This window comes from Hevea brasiliensis, chromosome 18 (genome assembly GCF_030052815.1).
Source record: "Hevea brasiliensis isolate MT/VB/25A 57/8 chromosome 18, ASM3005281v1, whole genome shotgun sequence".
Lineage (NCBI taxonomy): Eukaryota > Viridiplantae > Streptophyta > Magnoliopsida > Malpighiales > Euphorbiaceae > Hevea > Hevea brasiliensis.
In genome coordinates, this window is record NC_079510.1 from 37,397,090 (window position 1) to 37,414,883 (window position 17,794).

At 28.4% G+C, this 17,794-nt stretch overlaps 2 protein-coding genes across 4 annotated transcripts; both read right to left on the reverse strand.

The window, feature by feature from the left end:
• Positions 1-4,200: 4,200 nt before the first annotated feature.
• On the reverse strand, positions 4,201-7,460 carry LOC110640633 (ras-related protein RABB1b). Its single transcript, XM_058140956.1, has 5 exons — positions 7,288-7,460; positions 7,028-7,167; positions 5,671-5,753; positions 4,988-5,375; positions 4,201-4,476 (listed from the first exon to the last, which is right to left on the reverse strand). Exons 1-4 carry the CDS (start codon positions 7,331-7,333, stop codon positions 5,150-5,152), a joined length of 495 nt encoding a protein of 164 aa, XP_057996939.1. The 5' UTR covers positions 7,334-7,460; the 3' UTR covers positions 4,201-4,476; positions 4,988-5,149.
• Positions 7,461-9,099: 1,639 nt separating this feature from the next.
• LOC110640632 (proteasome subunit beta type-7-B) lies at positions 9,100-13,187 on the reverse strand. 3 transcript variants are annotated; one of them, XM_021792007.2, is made up of 9 exons: positions 13,028-13,187; positions 12,744-12,921; positions 11,152-11,293; positions 10,928-11,024; positions 10,777-10,846; positions 10,573-10,677; positions 10,209-10,307; positions 10,029-10,116; positions 9,100-9,468 (listed from the first exon to the last, which is right to left on the reverse strand). In XM_021792007.2, the coding sequence occupies exons 2-9, from the start codon at positions 12,885-12,887 to the stop codon at positions 9,392-9,394; spliced, it is 822 nt and encodes a 273-aa protein (XP_021647699.2). In that variant the 5' UTR covers positions 12,888-12,921; positions 13,028-13,187; the 3' UTR covers positions 9,100-9,391. The 3 variants fall into 3 exon arrangements, with proteins under 3 accessions (XP_021647699.2, XP_057996839.1, XP_057996840.1); XM_058140856.1 differs by having other exon boundaries at positions 12,744-12,924; positions 13,028-13,174; XM_058140857.1 differs by having other exon boundaries at positions 13,009-13,155.
• Between the last annotated feature and the right edge of the window lie 4,607 nt (positions 13,188-17,794).

Consider the following 17,794-nt stretch of genomic DNA (forward strand, 5'->3'; position numbering starts at 1 on the left):
CCTTAATTTTCAACTATTTGTCAAAGGTTTACATGTAAGTTAGCTGCAGATCAAAAGGACTTGGGGTGTTTTTTTGATGCAATAAAATAAGGATTAAAGTAATAGAATGATTAATAAGTATTTGTTAAAGAAAAATGGTTAATAAGTAAAAAAGGAAACAAGGTAAGATGCAAAAAAGGAAACTATCCTGCAATGCAAAATTGATCATCTCCATTTTTCCAAACCCCAACAACAAAGTACCTTTTCCCGGCTAAAAAAAGGCTATGAAACTCAATCCAAGGTTTTGGTAGGACACATTCCAAATCGAAAAAAACTTTTCTTTACTTCAGAACAAATTTTTTTAAAAAATTATTCAAAAAGAATCTCGGGTTAACCTAAATTAGATAAAAACTTATTCATTTAATGTGACCTTCAACTACTCGGATCCAACTAGGGGTGAGTATTAGGGATGAGCATTCGGTTCAAACCAAACCGAATTAAATTATGAAAACTGAATTATATATTTTAGAAACCGAACCGAACTGAAATGAATGAAAAATCAAATCGAACCGAAACTGCTCTATTTCGGTTCGGTTTGATTCAAACTGATCGGTTTTGATTTTTGATTAATTTTTTAATTTAGACTTGATTTTTCAAGTTATTTGATCTAATTTTGATTTTAGTTTGAACCTAATAACCATTAATCAATAAATTTAAATAATTTATACATAAAAAATTAAATATAATTAATAAATTTCTCATAAAAATAAATCAATTCAAAAATTAATTCGGTTCGATTTGGTTCAATTTGAATATATAAAATTACTATTCAGTTCGATTTAATCGATTTTTTTCCTTCAAAATCGAACTGAATTAAATTGATTCAATTTGATTTGGTTCGATTTTTTAGTTTGAACCGAAATCTGCTCACCTCTAGTGAGCATTCGGTCCAAATCGAACCGAACTAACCGAATTAAATCATAAAAATCGAATTAGATATCTTAGAAACCGAATCGAATCAAACCGCTATATTTCAGTTTGGTTCGGTTCAAATCTATCGGTTTTGATTTTTGATTGATTTTTTTAATTTAGACTTGATTTTCAAGTTATTTAGTTTAATTTTGATTTTGGTTTGACCTAATAACCATTAATCAATAAAATTAAACAATTTATATATAAAAAATTAAATATAATTAATAAATTTCCCATAAAAATAAATCAATTCAAAAATTAATTCTGTTCGATTTGGTTCGATTTTAATATATAAAATTACTATTTGATTCGGTTCGGTTTAATCGATTTTTTTCCTTCAAAATCAAACCGAACCGAATTGATTCGGTTTGGTTTTTCAGTTTGAACTGAAATCTGCTCACCCCTAGTGAGCAGTCGGTTCAAACCGAACCGAACTGAACTGAATTAAATCATAAAAACCGAATTATATATTTTAGAAATAAAACCGAACCGAAATGGATGAAAAATCGAATCGAACCGAATTGCTCTATTTCAGTTCGATTCAATTCAAACAGAATTAGATTTTGTTGTTTAAAAGAATAATGGTTTGCTATTTTACCTACCAATTTATTTTGTTTGACTACAAAATTTAATTCAATAATGAGTTGTTAGATCGAAACTATGTTTTTTTTTTCTTTTTTTTTTTTTTAAGAAAAAGAAAGAAATTATGCACTGTTGAATATATGTATGTCAATTTGAAGGGTAGTGGATATATCTCAAGGGGCGAACCTGTACAATGACTCTAGGAGTTTTTAGGCATTTTGACTTTTTCATGGTAACACATATATAAGATTATTAAATCACATGTCTATAAATCTATAATAATGCCAACTATCGAGTATGGTAGCTTGGTGGTTAATTTAGTGAGATGGTCCTGTCCCACCTTAGTTTTAATTCCTCGCACCAACATTGAGCATGATGGCTAAACATGTCTCTGCTGAGAAGTGCAAGTGTGAGTTTGTGGCGAATTTTGCATAGATTCGTCTTACGGGATGTCAACTCGGATATGATAATAGATCATTTCCTTTAGGATTAGATTAAATCGAGGACGTAAATCGATAATCTCGGGTTTCGAGTTTAAGGGGGCTATGATCGTTGTGCTTGTAGAGCCCTCATTCTTTCATTTTCAAATACTAATAATAATAATAATAATAATACAGTTTCCAGAAATTGTGAGGGCAATTTCGTAATTATCTCCACATTAGAGGGTTAATTGCTTCTTCCTTCATCCACAGGGATTTTGTATTGTAGTTACAAATTTACCATTTTCTGCATAGTGATATTATTTATTATTTATTATTATTTTTTTTTTGGTGCATTTGGGATTTCTTTTGTCTATTCTGCAACTGAAATTTACAATTGTACCCGTGATACCTTTACCCCTTCTACCAACAGCCCTTAATGAAAACGGCACCATGCCATAGTTCAAATGTCTTTTCAAACCCTAATACCTTTAATCATCCAGACATATGTCTTCTCAGCTATTACCCTCAATCTCAGCTATTTACATGTAAATTAGCTATCATCCAGACAAATTTACTACAAAATAATAAACTGACATTTACCTTTTGATTCACAGCTTGGGTTAAGCGGCTGCCCCATCATTGTCTAGGATTGGTGGCTGACCTTAGCTGATGTGGCAGGTTATTTTAGCTCATTTTAACTTGGGTTATGCATCAAATTTTCGAAACAGCTTGGTCTCTACTTAATCTGTCAAATCTTCATCTGGATTTGTGGTGTTTTTTTGATGCAATAAAATAAGGATTAAAGTAATAGAATGATTAATTAAGTATTTGTTAAAGAAAAATGGTTAATAAGTAAAGAAGGAAATAAGGTAAGATGCAAAAAAGGAAACTATCCTGAAATGCAAAATAGATCATCTCCCATTTTTCCAAACCCTAACAATAAAATGCCTTTTCCCGGTTAGAAAAAAGCCATGAAACTTAATCCAAGGTTTTGGTAGGACACATTCCAAATCGAAAAAAACTTTTCTTTACTTCAGAACAATTTTTTTTTAAAAAATTATTCAAAAAGAATCTAAGGTTAACCTAAATTAGATAAAAACTTATTCATTTAATGTGACCTTCAACTACTCGGATCCAACATCACAGTCGGCAACCTTTCAGATTCTCATAGGGTTCAACAGGCGTGCGAAAGTTGGGTCAAGCGTGAACTGATTCAGCACCAAGCTATTCCTCGATCAGGTGGATTTCAGTTTGCTCTCTATATGAATAATCTTTTATTCATTTTATTTATATTGCTGCCTTTTTCCGTGCGCAAGGTTTGTTTGTTTCTCTCATTAATGTACTGTAGCCGTGTGTGTGTGTGAAGTTACTTTGTCTATTGTCTTTGCTCATTCCTTGGTCCAGCTGTTGCTGCAAGGATTGCTTACCTTTGGAGGTATTTATTTCTTTAAATGTCTTTTGCTTTTCACTTCTTTTAAATGGTTTTTGTTTTTCTCTTCTATCTACTTTGTCTTGCTTTTGTTTCTATGTTTTAGCTTTGTTATACATTTTTTTTTTTATTGATTTTATTTTGCCTTTTTCTTGCACCTAAATCCTACAGCTTGCTCTTTAATATTTTTGATTATGAATCTCATGACTAAGAAGGCACGATTAAAGCACGATGGATAAATGATTAAAAAATTTAAGATTGGTTATGTTTTACCGTTTGAGATATTTAGAATAGACATCAAAGGAAAAGCTAGGGAGTGAATTGCCATATCAAAGTTCAAGCTAAACTATGAGGAATAAAAATTAACATTTGTTCGATCCACTCAATACAGAGCTAAAATCTTATGCGTTTTATCGCTCTGTCCTTAAATTAGACTCAATATATATAATATGACTAACAAGAAAATTAATGAAACAGTCTGGTGTAACACAAAATGTGGCATGCTTAAAGAATCAGCAATACCTTGGTAGACCATACAATTTTATTGATAATACTAAATGTGCTTTCTACTTCTTGATTCTTCCCCTTTTAATAGAATTTGCAGGTATATGTCATGGTTCACATGCTTTGTAGATTTACCCACATCGACATCAAGAATGCCCTTTCATTTACAAAGATATACATTATATACAATTTCATAAATTCTAAATTAATAAATTTTGAAAACATTACTATTTATATCCCGCCAGGCATTATTCTAGCGTATATATATGATCACAACTGATTCGGAACATAAGAAAAGAAACACAACAGTGCTGACTCAGGAAACTTTCAAGCACTCAAAAGACTTGAATTCCTATCAATTAAATTCAATTTAGTCCAAAGATCAACAGATGTTGGATCTATACATTAAATGTCAACCAGAAGTCATTTAACAGTTCTAAGCATATATTCATGTATGGGGAAAATGAAAAAAATATAATACAGGTTATGTTTCAATTAGCCACAACATCCTCCTCTCTGAGCAACAGTTCCATCTCTTGCGCCTGATGAGCCCTGGGGGCGTCCATATCCAACCTTGATACCCGAAGACTGCAATCATAACCACAATGGTGTCATAAAAGAAGAATCAATTTTTGATGCAAGAAGAAATGCAAGGTCATAGAAGTGTAGAAACAGCAAATTCCTGATGCTGCATTATATATGATAGCTATGGCTTGGCAACCGGAAACCCTAACCTTCCACAACTCCACCCAGTAGATAATCAAATCAACACAAAACAAGAAATAATGCATGATTTGGCTTGCATCAAAGACATGCGAGACAATCTGTAACTTACAAGATGCTCAGACTACCAAACACTTGAACATAGTTTCTACTTCACACAGGAAAAGCTGGCAACTAACACACATCCATAATACCCTATCCAGGACCTTTGCCTTTGGAGGCTTGGAACTTATAAGATATAACAAATTATTAAGAAAAAAGAATAATAATTCAAGGCTCATTATCACATATTTTGTCGTACAATAAATTGAAACCTCACTCCCCCAGCACATGTGATGAGGCAGGCAGGAGAAAACAAAGTGAACTCAAAGATTACCTCATTGGATACATCAAACACGCCTTCCTGGATATTCTGAAGGATCTTTCCTGCAGTCCTTATGAAGGCCTACAAAACAAAATTTTAGTATATTTGTTGGTATAATACTGAAAAATGGGAATTTTAACTTCAGAATATTTAACTGAATTTATAAATACGAATCTATGGCATATTTGAACTCGCCTCCTCAACATTTTGAGCTGTTCTTGCAGAAGCTTCCAAGAATAAAAGTCCATTTTCCTTGGCAAACTGTTCTCCTTCCTCTTTGCTGACAGCCCTCCGGTGAGAAAGATCACATTTGTTTCCTATAAGCATGATTGTCATGTTGGGATTTGCATGCTGCCGGGCATCCTCTAGCCAGCTTGCTAAGTGATTAAATGTTTCTCTCCTGCATCAAATCCCACATTTAGTTGGGAAACAAATATATTAGCTTCATCTGACTCGGTAGTTGTAAGATTCTGGGGTAACATGGGCCATGTGTACATGAGCACATTCAATTTTCAGAACTGATAGTATTAGGAGTCCAGTTATCCATGTATCCCACATTTTGGACATATGGAGCTTTCCTTAAAGAAGTTTCCAATATAGTACAACAAAAGTCATAATCTTGGCCTAATAAGCCCCACAATAGGAAGGGCAGGCAACAAAGTGTATCACTTTACCTCTTCCTACAATAACTTTACCTCGTAATGTCGTAAACCAGAAGTGCTCCAGCTGCTCCCCTGTAGTATGATCTAGTGATGGATCTAAAGGATTCTTGGCCAGCCTGAAATTACGCCACAGACCTTTATAAAAAAAATATGCGGATCTATATATGCATTCATATACTCAAAACTTTAATGGAAAAGATGCACATTCAGTGTACAACAGTACAAGTATGATTAGAAACTATGCATATAGAGCATCTTCTCAACAAGTAATCCCAGAATATGCATCATGCATACAGTATCATCTAATATTTCCATATATGGATACCAATACCACTAAGAACTAGTTGTTGCTTCCTATTTCCTCACATCCAATTAATCAGAAGCTTGCCCACCAATTTCACAAATCAAACAATAACATACATATGTAGCATATTTTTGTACTCAATAGCTGGATGAAGGGTTATGTAGACTGAGCCATGGCTCCATTTTCTACCCTACTTGTCAACACCAAAGGAGATGGAGATGGAGATGGAGATGGTGTAAGTCATGATAAGCCAAAAAAAGGACCCCTTATGAGGATCTAAGGAGGGAGATTCATGTATACTAGTCAATATTATAGTGGAACTAAAATCTAGTTTGCATGTGTGAGAGGCAGCAACCACTGAATATTAAGTGCATGTTTGGTTGACTCCAGATGAGTGTAATCAAATAAAAATTCAATAGATCAATGAACTGAAAATTTAATCCAATAAATTCCATTATGCTTCACTATAGTCTACCAAACATGTTCTAAGTGTAACTAAAAAAACAAGAAAAAAAATAACTTTTTATCAATGCTTCCTAAATTTTTACAAATATTATAATTGACTCCTTATAACAACTTCCTAAAATTAAGGGGAAACAGTTAAAGCAAAAAGGAAGCTGGCAGGCTTAAATTCTTATTTCAAGGTCAATTTTTGTTGACAAAATTACTGAACTTTAATTTGTTTCACTGAATTCGATGTTGCTAGATTTTGACAGAATAAAAATTAATCCAAATTTTTGATATGATAAGTACAGAATTTTCCAATATAGTTTTATAATTAAAAACAGGATATTTCTTAGTCAATACTCAACACATAAAATATTTGTCGAAAATCCCCTAAAAATTTTGCCATTAGTGACCTAATTAGAATTTAGTGACCAAGTTCACTGACCATTAGTTCTAAAAACAATTTTCTGCTTCCAAATAATTCCTAACTTGTAGCAGAAACAAGCATAAATGAATTAAAACAAATGAAAATAGAAGCACAAGCCACAAGCGATAGAATTAATAATTATAAAGAAATAAAATAAAAGTGCGGAGAAAATTGGAAAAAGGAAAGGTAAGAGAAAAGAGAGGGCAACATACAGTGTCCCAAATCTGAAGCTTGATGGGTCGGCCGTCGATGGTAACCATGCGAGCGCCGAACTCAACACCGATAGTGAGATCATGCACAGGCTGGAACCTCTTATCCGTGAATTGCAAGAGCAGGCATGATTTCCCTACACCTGAACCCCCCAAAAACAAAAAAAAAAAATCCAAACCCTCAAATGAGAAAAATTCAAAATCACCAGGGTTACAGAAAGCAAAATTAAACCAAAAGAGCAAGCAAAGGAATAGAAACTGACCGGTGTCTCCAATGATTATGTACTTGAAGAGGTAATCGTAAGACATTCTGGGAAGAGAAAGGACTAGAGAAAGGAAGGTTGAAGACGACAAGAAGAGAAGTTGAGAAGGGAGAGTGGAATGGGATAATAGAAGAGGCAGCGTGACGTATATATCACCGGCATTACCATGTCCTTTTGCTTTAGACCAGACGGACACTTGTTTCTTAATCATTAATTTATTCCATTAATGCCCTCTCTCTGTCTTCGTGAATTTTGTATAGTAATGATATATATATATAGGAAATATTGCAAGCATTTTGAGAGTAATGTGACTGCGTAATCTGGATTATTAATTTAATTGTTGTGGATCTTATTGTAATTTACACCATTAATTAATATAATATTATATAATTAAGTATATATTAATTAATAGATATGTTTTGTATTTATGAGTTTTGAGTGTTAAATTGAATCGTATAATTATATTAAATGAATCGGATTAAATTTATTTTATTATTTTAATTTTATTTATTTTATATTAAAAATTGAACAACGAAGAATTTATTTTTTCACATAATTTTTAAAATTTTAAATATATTATATACTTTTAATAAATATTTTTTTACTATATTATATATCAAAAGCAAGTTAAAAGTGTGTAACTTAATTTGATTCAACAGCTAAAATCATAACAATCACTTGACATATGACAAATTTCAGTTCCACTCTAATCTTTTATTTAAAAACAAAAAAATAGAGCCTATCAAATTTAAAAAAAAAAAGTATTCGTAGAAATATTTTATAATATTCTTATAATTAATATAATTATTCACCTATTAAAGATTTCTAAAAAAAAAAAGTGAAGATCCCTCCCTCAGGGAAGAGCATTTTTTTGCCTTGTGAGACAAGCCGAGCCTTGGAAGGACTACCATTGAAAAAGGATTTGATGAAGATTTTACTTGATATTTTGTCTAGGAAAACCCTTTTCTACTCAACCAATGATTCATCGTCAAATATGAATGGAAGTTAATCAATCAACTTAAATGTCTAATCATTTGTCACCCAATACCAAAAATTCAAAGTATATGATAATTATTATTATTTTATTAGTTTGGTGTAACACTCAGCAAACAGCCAAGTGATTTCATTTCATCTACCCTTAGAAGGATAGTATAGGAGGTTCTGGAGTAAAGGTAGGGATAGGATGCTTCAACCGCTGGGCAAACAAAAGATGAAAAGGAGCACTATCATTTGCTACACCTTTCTTCAACATATACATTACATATAATGATGTGTTGCAATCAGGCTGTATCTACAAATGGTATGGGTCTGGCTTTCCCTGCCATACTCCTTCACAGTTCATCTCCAATCACACATTCCTGAGAATCCTCCCTCTAATGGGACCAGTAAATATGCATCTGATCATAATATCCAAATCCTTCCCTCCTCCTCAGCTTCCAATGTTCAGTTCTATTCCTGAATGATAATGATCTGAATGTTTCATGACCATCACAATTCTAAAAATGCAGACCCGTGAAACAAAATCAGAAATCCTCATGAACAGAAAGCTAAAGTTTTGACTATACCGATGAGCTTTGGAGTCATTTCCAATGCTATAAGGTCTCATATTCAAACCCCAATCGGAGCCACATCAACCAAAAAGAAACAAAGAAGATTTGGCTATAAATAATAATATCCATGTGGGTGTAAGTCAACACTTTGCATGATGGCATAATGCTTTCCTAGGTAAGCATCGCACCAATGCTAGGAAAATTTGTGCTACTGCTCCTCTAATATTCAAGTTCTTGTAACAATGCTAAATGATAAGCAAGCTTGTAGGAAAAAGAAGGTTCAGAATTCATTGCTAGAACGTCTTCACTATTACAGTTAGTGCCATATTGAAAAACAGAAAAAGTAATGGAACACACAAATTCCTTAAAAGACTGATGATTCACCTAGAAAATCTCCCCACCAAACCATGAATAGCACTAGTGTTGGGCAAAAACGTTTCAATATGGATTCACTGAGATTTTAGAAACAGGAAAGAACAGAAGAGGCTGTCATCCCAGAGGCCACAAAGTACATAATAAAGTTGTTAAAATCTCAACAATGAGGCTGATGATTTTCACTCTTCCATTGCATCACCCCCTTCAATAACCACCTCTTTATCCTTCAATGGCGTAATCTTTGTTATAAGGACCTCTGGAAACAGACAAAAAAAAATCATTAATGAATAACAAAATGAAAATTAAACAATTTATCATTAACTTGAAACTAATAAAGTTAAACTATTGTTCGACCATACTAAATACCAATAATAACCCATATATGAAAATTGCTACCATTCCAACATTCCGGCACAATGAGAATTTGATAAGTGAAAAATGCAATTCAATGGCATAGTTTATGCACCATAGATTTATCTGGCTTCCACAAATCTCATATGAAATGTACTGAAAGTCATCAATCTTCTTAGTCATGAAAAATGTTGTGACATTTCAACTCCACTACTAGGAAAGCAAAATACTGAGAGGGAGCCATGCGCCTCCTAGTTTGACTAACAATGAGCACTTAATTGATGTATGAGGTTAAGTTAAAAAGAAGCCTCAGAGTTCAGTTAACTGAACAGAAAACATCCCCCATTACCACTTCTCTGTAAGCATAAATTTCAAATATGTGCCATGGTAGAATTGAATACTAGAAGTTGCAGTGGAGGATAAATGAAAGCACATTCACAAAAGACAAAGAAATTAGATACTGACCAGTTTTCTTTGGAAAAGTGTACCCTCTTGAACTGATATAGGTACGTGGATTTGGTAACATGTGGTTCCTCAGATATTCCTTATGTCCCTGTCCCAGCACACATTACAAGGAAAAATTTCCATCAAATGAGCTCAAGCAATGTTGACAATGACAGGGGCGAATGGCTGAAAACCACATACCTTTGTTATAACACAAACATCAACATTGCTTCCACTTCCTAAGTCATTGAATACACCAGAGCATATTGCTTCACATACAAGCTTTATACCTTCATCCCTCTACAAAGGTAAAGTTCTAAACCAAGATTCAATAGGAAAAAAGAGGAAGGCAACACCATGCAGGGGATCACATAATTTCTTTCTTATGTGTTTTATTCAACAGCAGTTTAATAATTGCAAATTCATACAGTCTGATTATTTAATAATATAAATGTTCATAAACCAGACGACTAGCATCTTTGGATGATAATAATTTTTTTAAAACTGTACCAATATTTTTTTCTTCACTGCCAAAAATCTAAAACACTATTGACAAACTACTTACATTCAAGCCTTCTCTGTACTTTGATTCAAAAATAGCCATTGCAGCAAGAGAACCAGAGCCCATTGTAGCAAACGGCAATGTGTCAGTTGATCCATGGGGATATATCTGCAAAATAACCAGCGCAGTCACAAGAAATCAGACGATTTCATGGTTTAAAAGAATGGTTTCAGGTACAAAAGCACCTTTCATCACAAGAAAACTCACAGTATGTAAATGAGGCCCAGTGCAATCAACCCCACCAAGAACCAAAGCAGCTGAGACATAACCTTGGTAGCTGGACAAAATATTAATTGGTCAAGATGTATACTTACTATAAAGAGATGTATTGTGAAATACTCTAAGTTGAAATACAAACTTGAAAAGATGCTTCTTAAGAAGAGTCAATGCTGTAATAACCCTTGATTCTCGGCCGGTATGGTAGCGATGCAACTGCAGCTGTGAACTGACCATATCTACACAAATGTAAACACCATAGCAATGCCTTAGGTCCAGTAAGATGAAAATGAGGAAAAAACAAGTTTCCATCATGATTCAATGAAGTTCTCAGAAAAGCGATGACCACGACAATACTAATGATACCTGTTACAGCCTCAGTATCAGCAGCAGTTCCTGCACCACAACAATAAATGTTCGGTGCCATATAATGAATTTTCTCACAATTCTTATCACAAACTATGGGTCCCTCTGTTGCTCTAGTATCTGCCCCAAGAATGATGCCATCCTATATAGAATAAAGTAAGTAGAGGAAAAAAAAAAGACAAATAAACTAAACAAGTTAGATACACTGGGGTAACGTTTGGGCAAGCATAGATGCCAAGGGCTTGCCAGAACATGGACCAACCAATATAGCAATCCCCAAAACTCAAGCAATGATCATCAAGCCACACACCCATCCATACCCTATAAAGAACACCATCATAGCCTTTCTGCCTTAGCTCAGCTCTATAATTTTCTTTTCATGTGTGTGTGCGTGTGGCATAATTCTATTATATGTCTGTTCATCAGCTATACTTGATGATAATCAGGCACTCATCCAAGTATTTTGAGGTTGAAGCCAGTTGCAAGAAATGCTTGTAGTTGTATGTATGTGTATGGTGGGGAAATATTAGGACTACACAGAAGCATGGTTAACCCAATGAACCTGCTCAACCCAACTAAAGTACTAACTGCGGTAATTTGAACCAAAGGGCAGGTTAGATAACATTAGCCACAGTTTGAGAAATTTAAAATGAGATTGGCCCATGCTTAAATTTAATGATCAGAATCTATGATAATTATTAATTAAGTGTTCATACTAATAAAATTGCACCATTCAAGTTAAACTTATAAACACAAGAAACCCTACTCATTCTCACCTTTAGCAATTCAGCTGTATTCCATTCTCTCAAATGATACTCTCCACCCTCCCAATCTTCAAACAGCATTTTTCATTTGACAGTTGTCAAGTCCAAATCAATTCCCAACTTGACAAATTATATTAGCCCAAGTTTAAATACTCAGCTTCCCATTGCACGCAAACAGTTTTGGTGCTATAAATTGCAAACCAACTAAGTTGGTTTAGAGTAGCATACCATGCCAAACCCACATAAGTCTACCCGTATACAGGCTAAAATGCATGCTTTGATACAAGTAAGGTTATACGGAAATGCACAAAACTACAAAAGATCCTAGCACACTTACGTATGTTTATAAGTTTTTTATTAAAAAAACACACACAATTAGAGATAGATAGAACAGAATTTTGTGAGAGCCCAGCAAGGCAAGAGAAAAAAAAGCTAATCCTATGCCTAGAGGATGCCAACCAGTCAATCTCAATGCTCACCTTAAAGTGGCTCGTTATGGCTAACAACATATATGAACCAGAAAAACTAATCGGTCTAATCCATTTTCCTTCATCCTTATATCGGCACTGAAAATCTTGATTGGTGCTAGTCCAGAAACATAATCCTAAAACTAGGACTACGAAACAGAATCCCAAAAAATGAACTGCAGAATTTCCGAAACCTTCATACATCTCGCAGAAGATTACTAGATTGGGAGACTGAGAAAGCAATCAAATTGACTAAACAGCATTAACGAGAACTAAGTATCAAACTGGGTTTTAGCACCAAATTCTACAGAAAAAAATCGAAATTAACATAGATATAAATACACTTTAAGCATTATCACACCTGGAAAACTATGCCAACAATTGTAGTTCCTGTTTTCCTAAAGGATGGAGGATTAACTCCCTTCTTCGCCAGCATATCGTTTCTTCTGCAGAGGTCGAAATTGAATCCACCCATTGGAGGAACATCTACCGCCGATTTCGACATTCTTTAGAAACTGGAAAATCTGATTCTGAACCCACTGCTTTAAAGCAAAAGAAGAAAAAGAAACTTATAAACTCATAAAATAAGGACTTAGAAAATGGAGAAGACCCATGAGAGATCTCACCGTAAAGATCAATGGGTACCTGTAATTGAATCAAGAAAAAGCACACTCGACTGAAAATTATGGATCGATTTGGAGGTTTATTTTGGCTTTAGACAAGGTAACCTAGCGGAGAAGAAAAGAGTTCTTTTGCTAAAATGGGTCACGTTTAGGAAGTATTTGCCAATTCGGTTCTTACTCGGGAGCCATTTGCAAATTAGGGGCACGTAATCAATCGAAAGAATTACTATTTTGTGATTATATTTTAATAAAATTAATTATTTAATTAAATATTTTAAAAAATATATTATTTAATTTATATATCTTTTTAATTAAAATATTTAATTTCTCATTAAATTTCATGTCAGTGAATATCTTTTAAATTACTATTTAATTTTTTTATTTTAATAAAATTAATTAATATATTTTAAAAAATATAATTATTTAATTTTATATTTTAATAAAATTAATTAATTAGTTTACATATTTTAAAAATATAATATTTTTAAAAATATATAATCTTTGATAAAACTAAAAATTTTACTGTATATAAGCTAAATATAAATTAATATTTTTTAAAAATTATTTAAATATTTTTATTTAATTTCTTAAATATTATTTTGTATTTTTCTATTAAAAAATAATTTTCTTAAATTATTATCTTAATTTTTTGAAAATCCCAGAGAATTAATTAATGGTTTTATCATGCATATAGTTTCTATCAATTTTTAGCAAAAAAAAAAAAGTAAATAGAAAATGAGAAGAAAAAAAAGTGTTGGTATAGAGAGAAATAAATATGAAAAGAAAAAATAAGGGAGAAAAGAGTTTTAACAGTTTGGGTATAAAAAAAATAAAAGACTAAAAAGTTAATAAAATTAAAATTTATAAATTAATTAATATATTTTTTAAAATATAATAATTTATTAATTAATTTTACTAAAATAGAGAGTATAAGTAATATTTTCTCTATTAAGTTTCAATCCGATTACCCATTTAATTTATAGAATAAATTACAAATTAGTTTATAAAACTTTTTAAAATCTATAACATCTATTTTTTTTATTTTCAATTTAAAATAACTTAATTTTTCAAATTTTACTGTGTCAATAAATTAATTTTTTTCCAAATTACCATTAACTCAATTTTTAAATGAAAACAATTAAGTTTATTAGATTTTGTTTTATTGACTAGTCATTTTGTCAGTATATTATATGGATTATTTATTATTTTATTTTAATAATATAAATTAATATATATTTTATATTTTCATAATTATATTATAAAATTATGTAAATTATAAAATTTTTAATTAATTATAATTTTATTTCAGGTGATAATTTTTTTTAGTGCTTCAAATTATAAACTTAAAAATTTCAAAATTTTAAAAAAATATTGTAAAAAAGAAATTTAGATATATTTTTTTTGTATGAGATCAGATTTTGAAAGTTGAGATTTAAAAAAAATGATTTTTGGTATAATAAATTAATTTTTATGAAAAAAAATATAAAAATAAAAATAATAAAGGTTGTGCCGACATGACAAATTTTTAAATAATTTTAACTATTAAATATAACTGATAATTGTTAGCTAATAGCTATTACTAGTTGATTCATGTTAAATGTTTGACAAAATTATATTTAATTATTACTATTGACATATAAAATCACTAAAAAGGATATATATCATATAATTTATTTTATTATTGAAATAAATATAATATTATAAATCTATTATTTTATATTATTTTATTATTAAATTAAAATATATAATTATTAATTTAATTTATTATATCATTTATTATATTATTAAAATAAATATATAATTATGGATTTATTATATTATATCACTTATTTTATTATTAAAATAAAAAAATAATTAAATTCTTTAAAAAATAATTGAATAACTTTAAAAATATAATTATGAAATAATAAAGTAATTATTATTATTGATAAAGAAAAAATTTATAATTAATTTATATTCTTACACGTAGAAAAATGTATTTTTTTATAATAAATAAATATTTTATATTTTATGCTATTAATAAAAAAATATTTTAATAAATTTATAATTCGTTAATTAAGATGTTAAAATATAAATGAAAAAGAAAAAAATTAATAATATTAATTTTTGAATTAAATAAAAAATGTTAATATAATCTAAATAAAAAATAATCAAATTAACTATCAGCTAAGAAGAAACAATTCTAAAAATTGAACTGATACAAACTGAAGCTAATGGATATCGTATCAGTTACTAGCTATCAGCTTTATTTTGTTAAGGTTACCAAGTACTCCAATTCACCTGTTTTAATGTCTATCAACTATTAGTATGCACTTAACAAGTGAATCAAATACTCTCACGATTATAAATCAATTTTAAAGTTTTAGCTTTAATATATATATATATATATATATATATATATATATATATATATTGGTCCTTCCTCTCAAATTTATATTTAAGTAATAATTAATTTTTTGTACAAAAAGCATTGCATGTTATTATACTTACTATACAAACTCATGATTTAATGTTTTTTACATAATTTTCTGTTAATTTTTTATATATGATATAATACCATCGTAATATTATAGACATTATATTTAATTATTTAAATTAAAATACTAATTTTAAAGTCATTTTAATTAATTATAATATTTATCAATTTAAAATTATTTTTCTATTTGATAATTTTTTTTATAAAAGCTACGTGTTGTATTATTAAAATATAATATTAAGTTAATTATAAGTTTAAATGTAATATAATAAACATATAATAATAAATTTTAAAAATAGAAATAGGTAAAATTGTTCAAAATTAAAATAAATTAATAATAAATATAAATTAGTTCATTGAATTAAACTCGTTCAAACTCTATTATTTTTTTTTAAGTTTGATTGCATATATTTTAACTTAATTTTTATAATTTAAAATAATTTTAATTTGTGTAATAATTTAACGTGAAAGAAAATTATTTATAAAATTAAAAAAAAATAATTTTTAAAATATATTTTTATTAATTTAATATATTATCATTATAAAATTTTCATTTTTATTATATTATTACCTTGAAATTTTATATTGTTATATTGTTTAATGCACATAATTTTAAAACTCACTTAATATATTAATTATTTAATATATTCAATAAGTATTTTATTTTTAAATTATAAAATATATTATATATATTATATATATTGTAAATACATTATTAATTAAAATATAAATATAAATTTAATCATGCATTTTTATTTATTTCATACTAATCATATAAGAATGCTCTCAATGGTCAATTTTTTTTTTCTCTTTTTCTAATTTTGTTTTTCTCTCATTTTTATTATTTTAAAAATCTAAAAATATCCTAAAAGTATCTTCTACTGTTATAACTTAATTAAATAATATTCTAAAAAGATTTTCTTAGAATATTTATTTGACTTCTTTTTGAATTTTTAAATTAAATATGAATATGAATTTTTTTTTCCAAATATGTAGTTATAACATAAGTTCAATTTTTTTGTTTTAAATTTTGAAATAATGATGAATATTATATGTAAATATTTTGAAAATAGGATTTATAATAAAATTTTAATTTATATTAATTAATATTTTTTTATAAATAATATAAATTTATAATGATATTTCAATTAGTTCAAAAGTGTAGTCTTCATTTGTATCTTTATATATGTTATAGATTAATAGTATTTTTTATTTTTTACTTATTAATTTTCTATTTTAGTTAACTACTTCTTATAAAATTTTATATTTAATTGAAGTTTAATATAAATAGATTAAAAATTTTAAATTTATATGAGCTTTGAAATTACAAATTTAAATTTATACAAATATTAAAATTAATTTAAATAATAAAAATATAATTATAATTAATTTAGAGAGTTAAGGGCATTTTTAGCAAAGTTAATATTATCCCTTCCCACATTTATTTATAATATAGATATATTTTATATTTAAATAATTATACATAGTATATTTCAATAATTATATATATTATTTTTAAAAATATGATATATACATATATTATGTCTAAACTATAATAAATATAACTTTTTATTAAAATATTTCCTTTTTCTTTTCATTTCTTAAATTGTTAAGAATAATTATCATCAAATATTTGTATCAAACTTAATCAATTAAAATATTAAATATATGTGAACGTAATTAGGCACATTTAAAATTGAATAAATTAATTCAACCAAAAAAATAATTAAAATAGTTTTATTATAATTTTGCATGACTTACATTAAAAATTTAAGGATGAATATATATATATATATATATAAACTAAATTAATAAATTATATAATATAATAATTTTTTTATTCTTATATATGCTATACTTTAAATATAATTTATTATATTGATAATGGGGATTTTTTCCTTTATTATTTTTACAAAATCCAATTTAATATTATACAGTTTAAAATTTTATATTTGAAATAATAATCAAGTTATTGACATTTAAACAAAAACATGATTGGACATTTTCTTATCAAATTATATAAAATTTTTTAATTTAATCAATATAATATTTACTTTTGAGATTTTCTTATTGATTATGAAAAATTATGATAATATTATTTCAATTATTTTAATTTTTAAATGTACCTTATCACACTCACACAATTTTAATGAATTTATAAATTATAATATAAATATAAATACTTTATCACAATTATTTCTAATAATTTATATAAAATTATTTAAATATAAAATAGAATTGCTAGTAATTTAGATGAAGTTACTAATTTATTGAAAAAAAAGTGATTTCACATTAAAATAAAGAAATTAAATT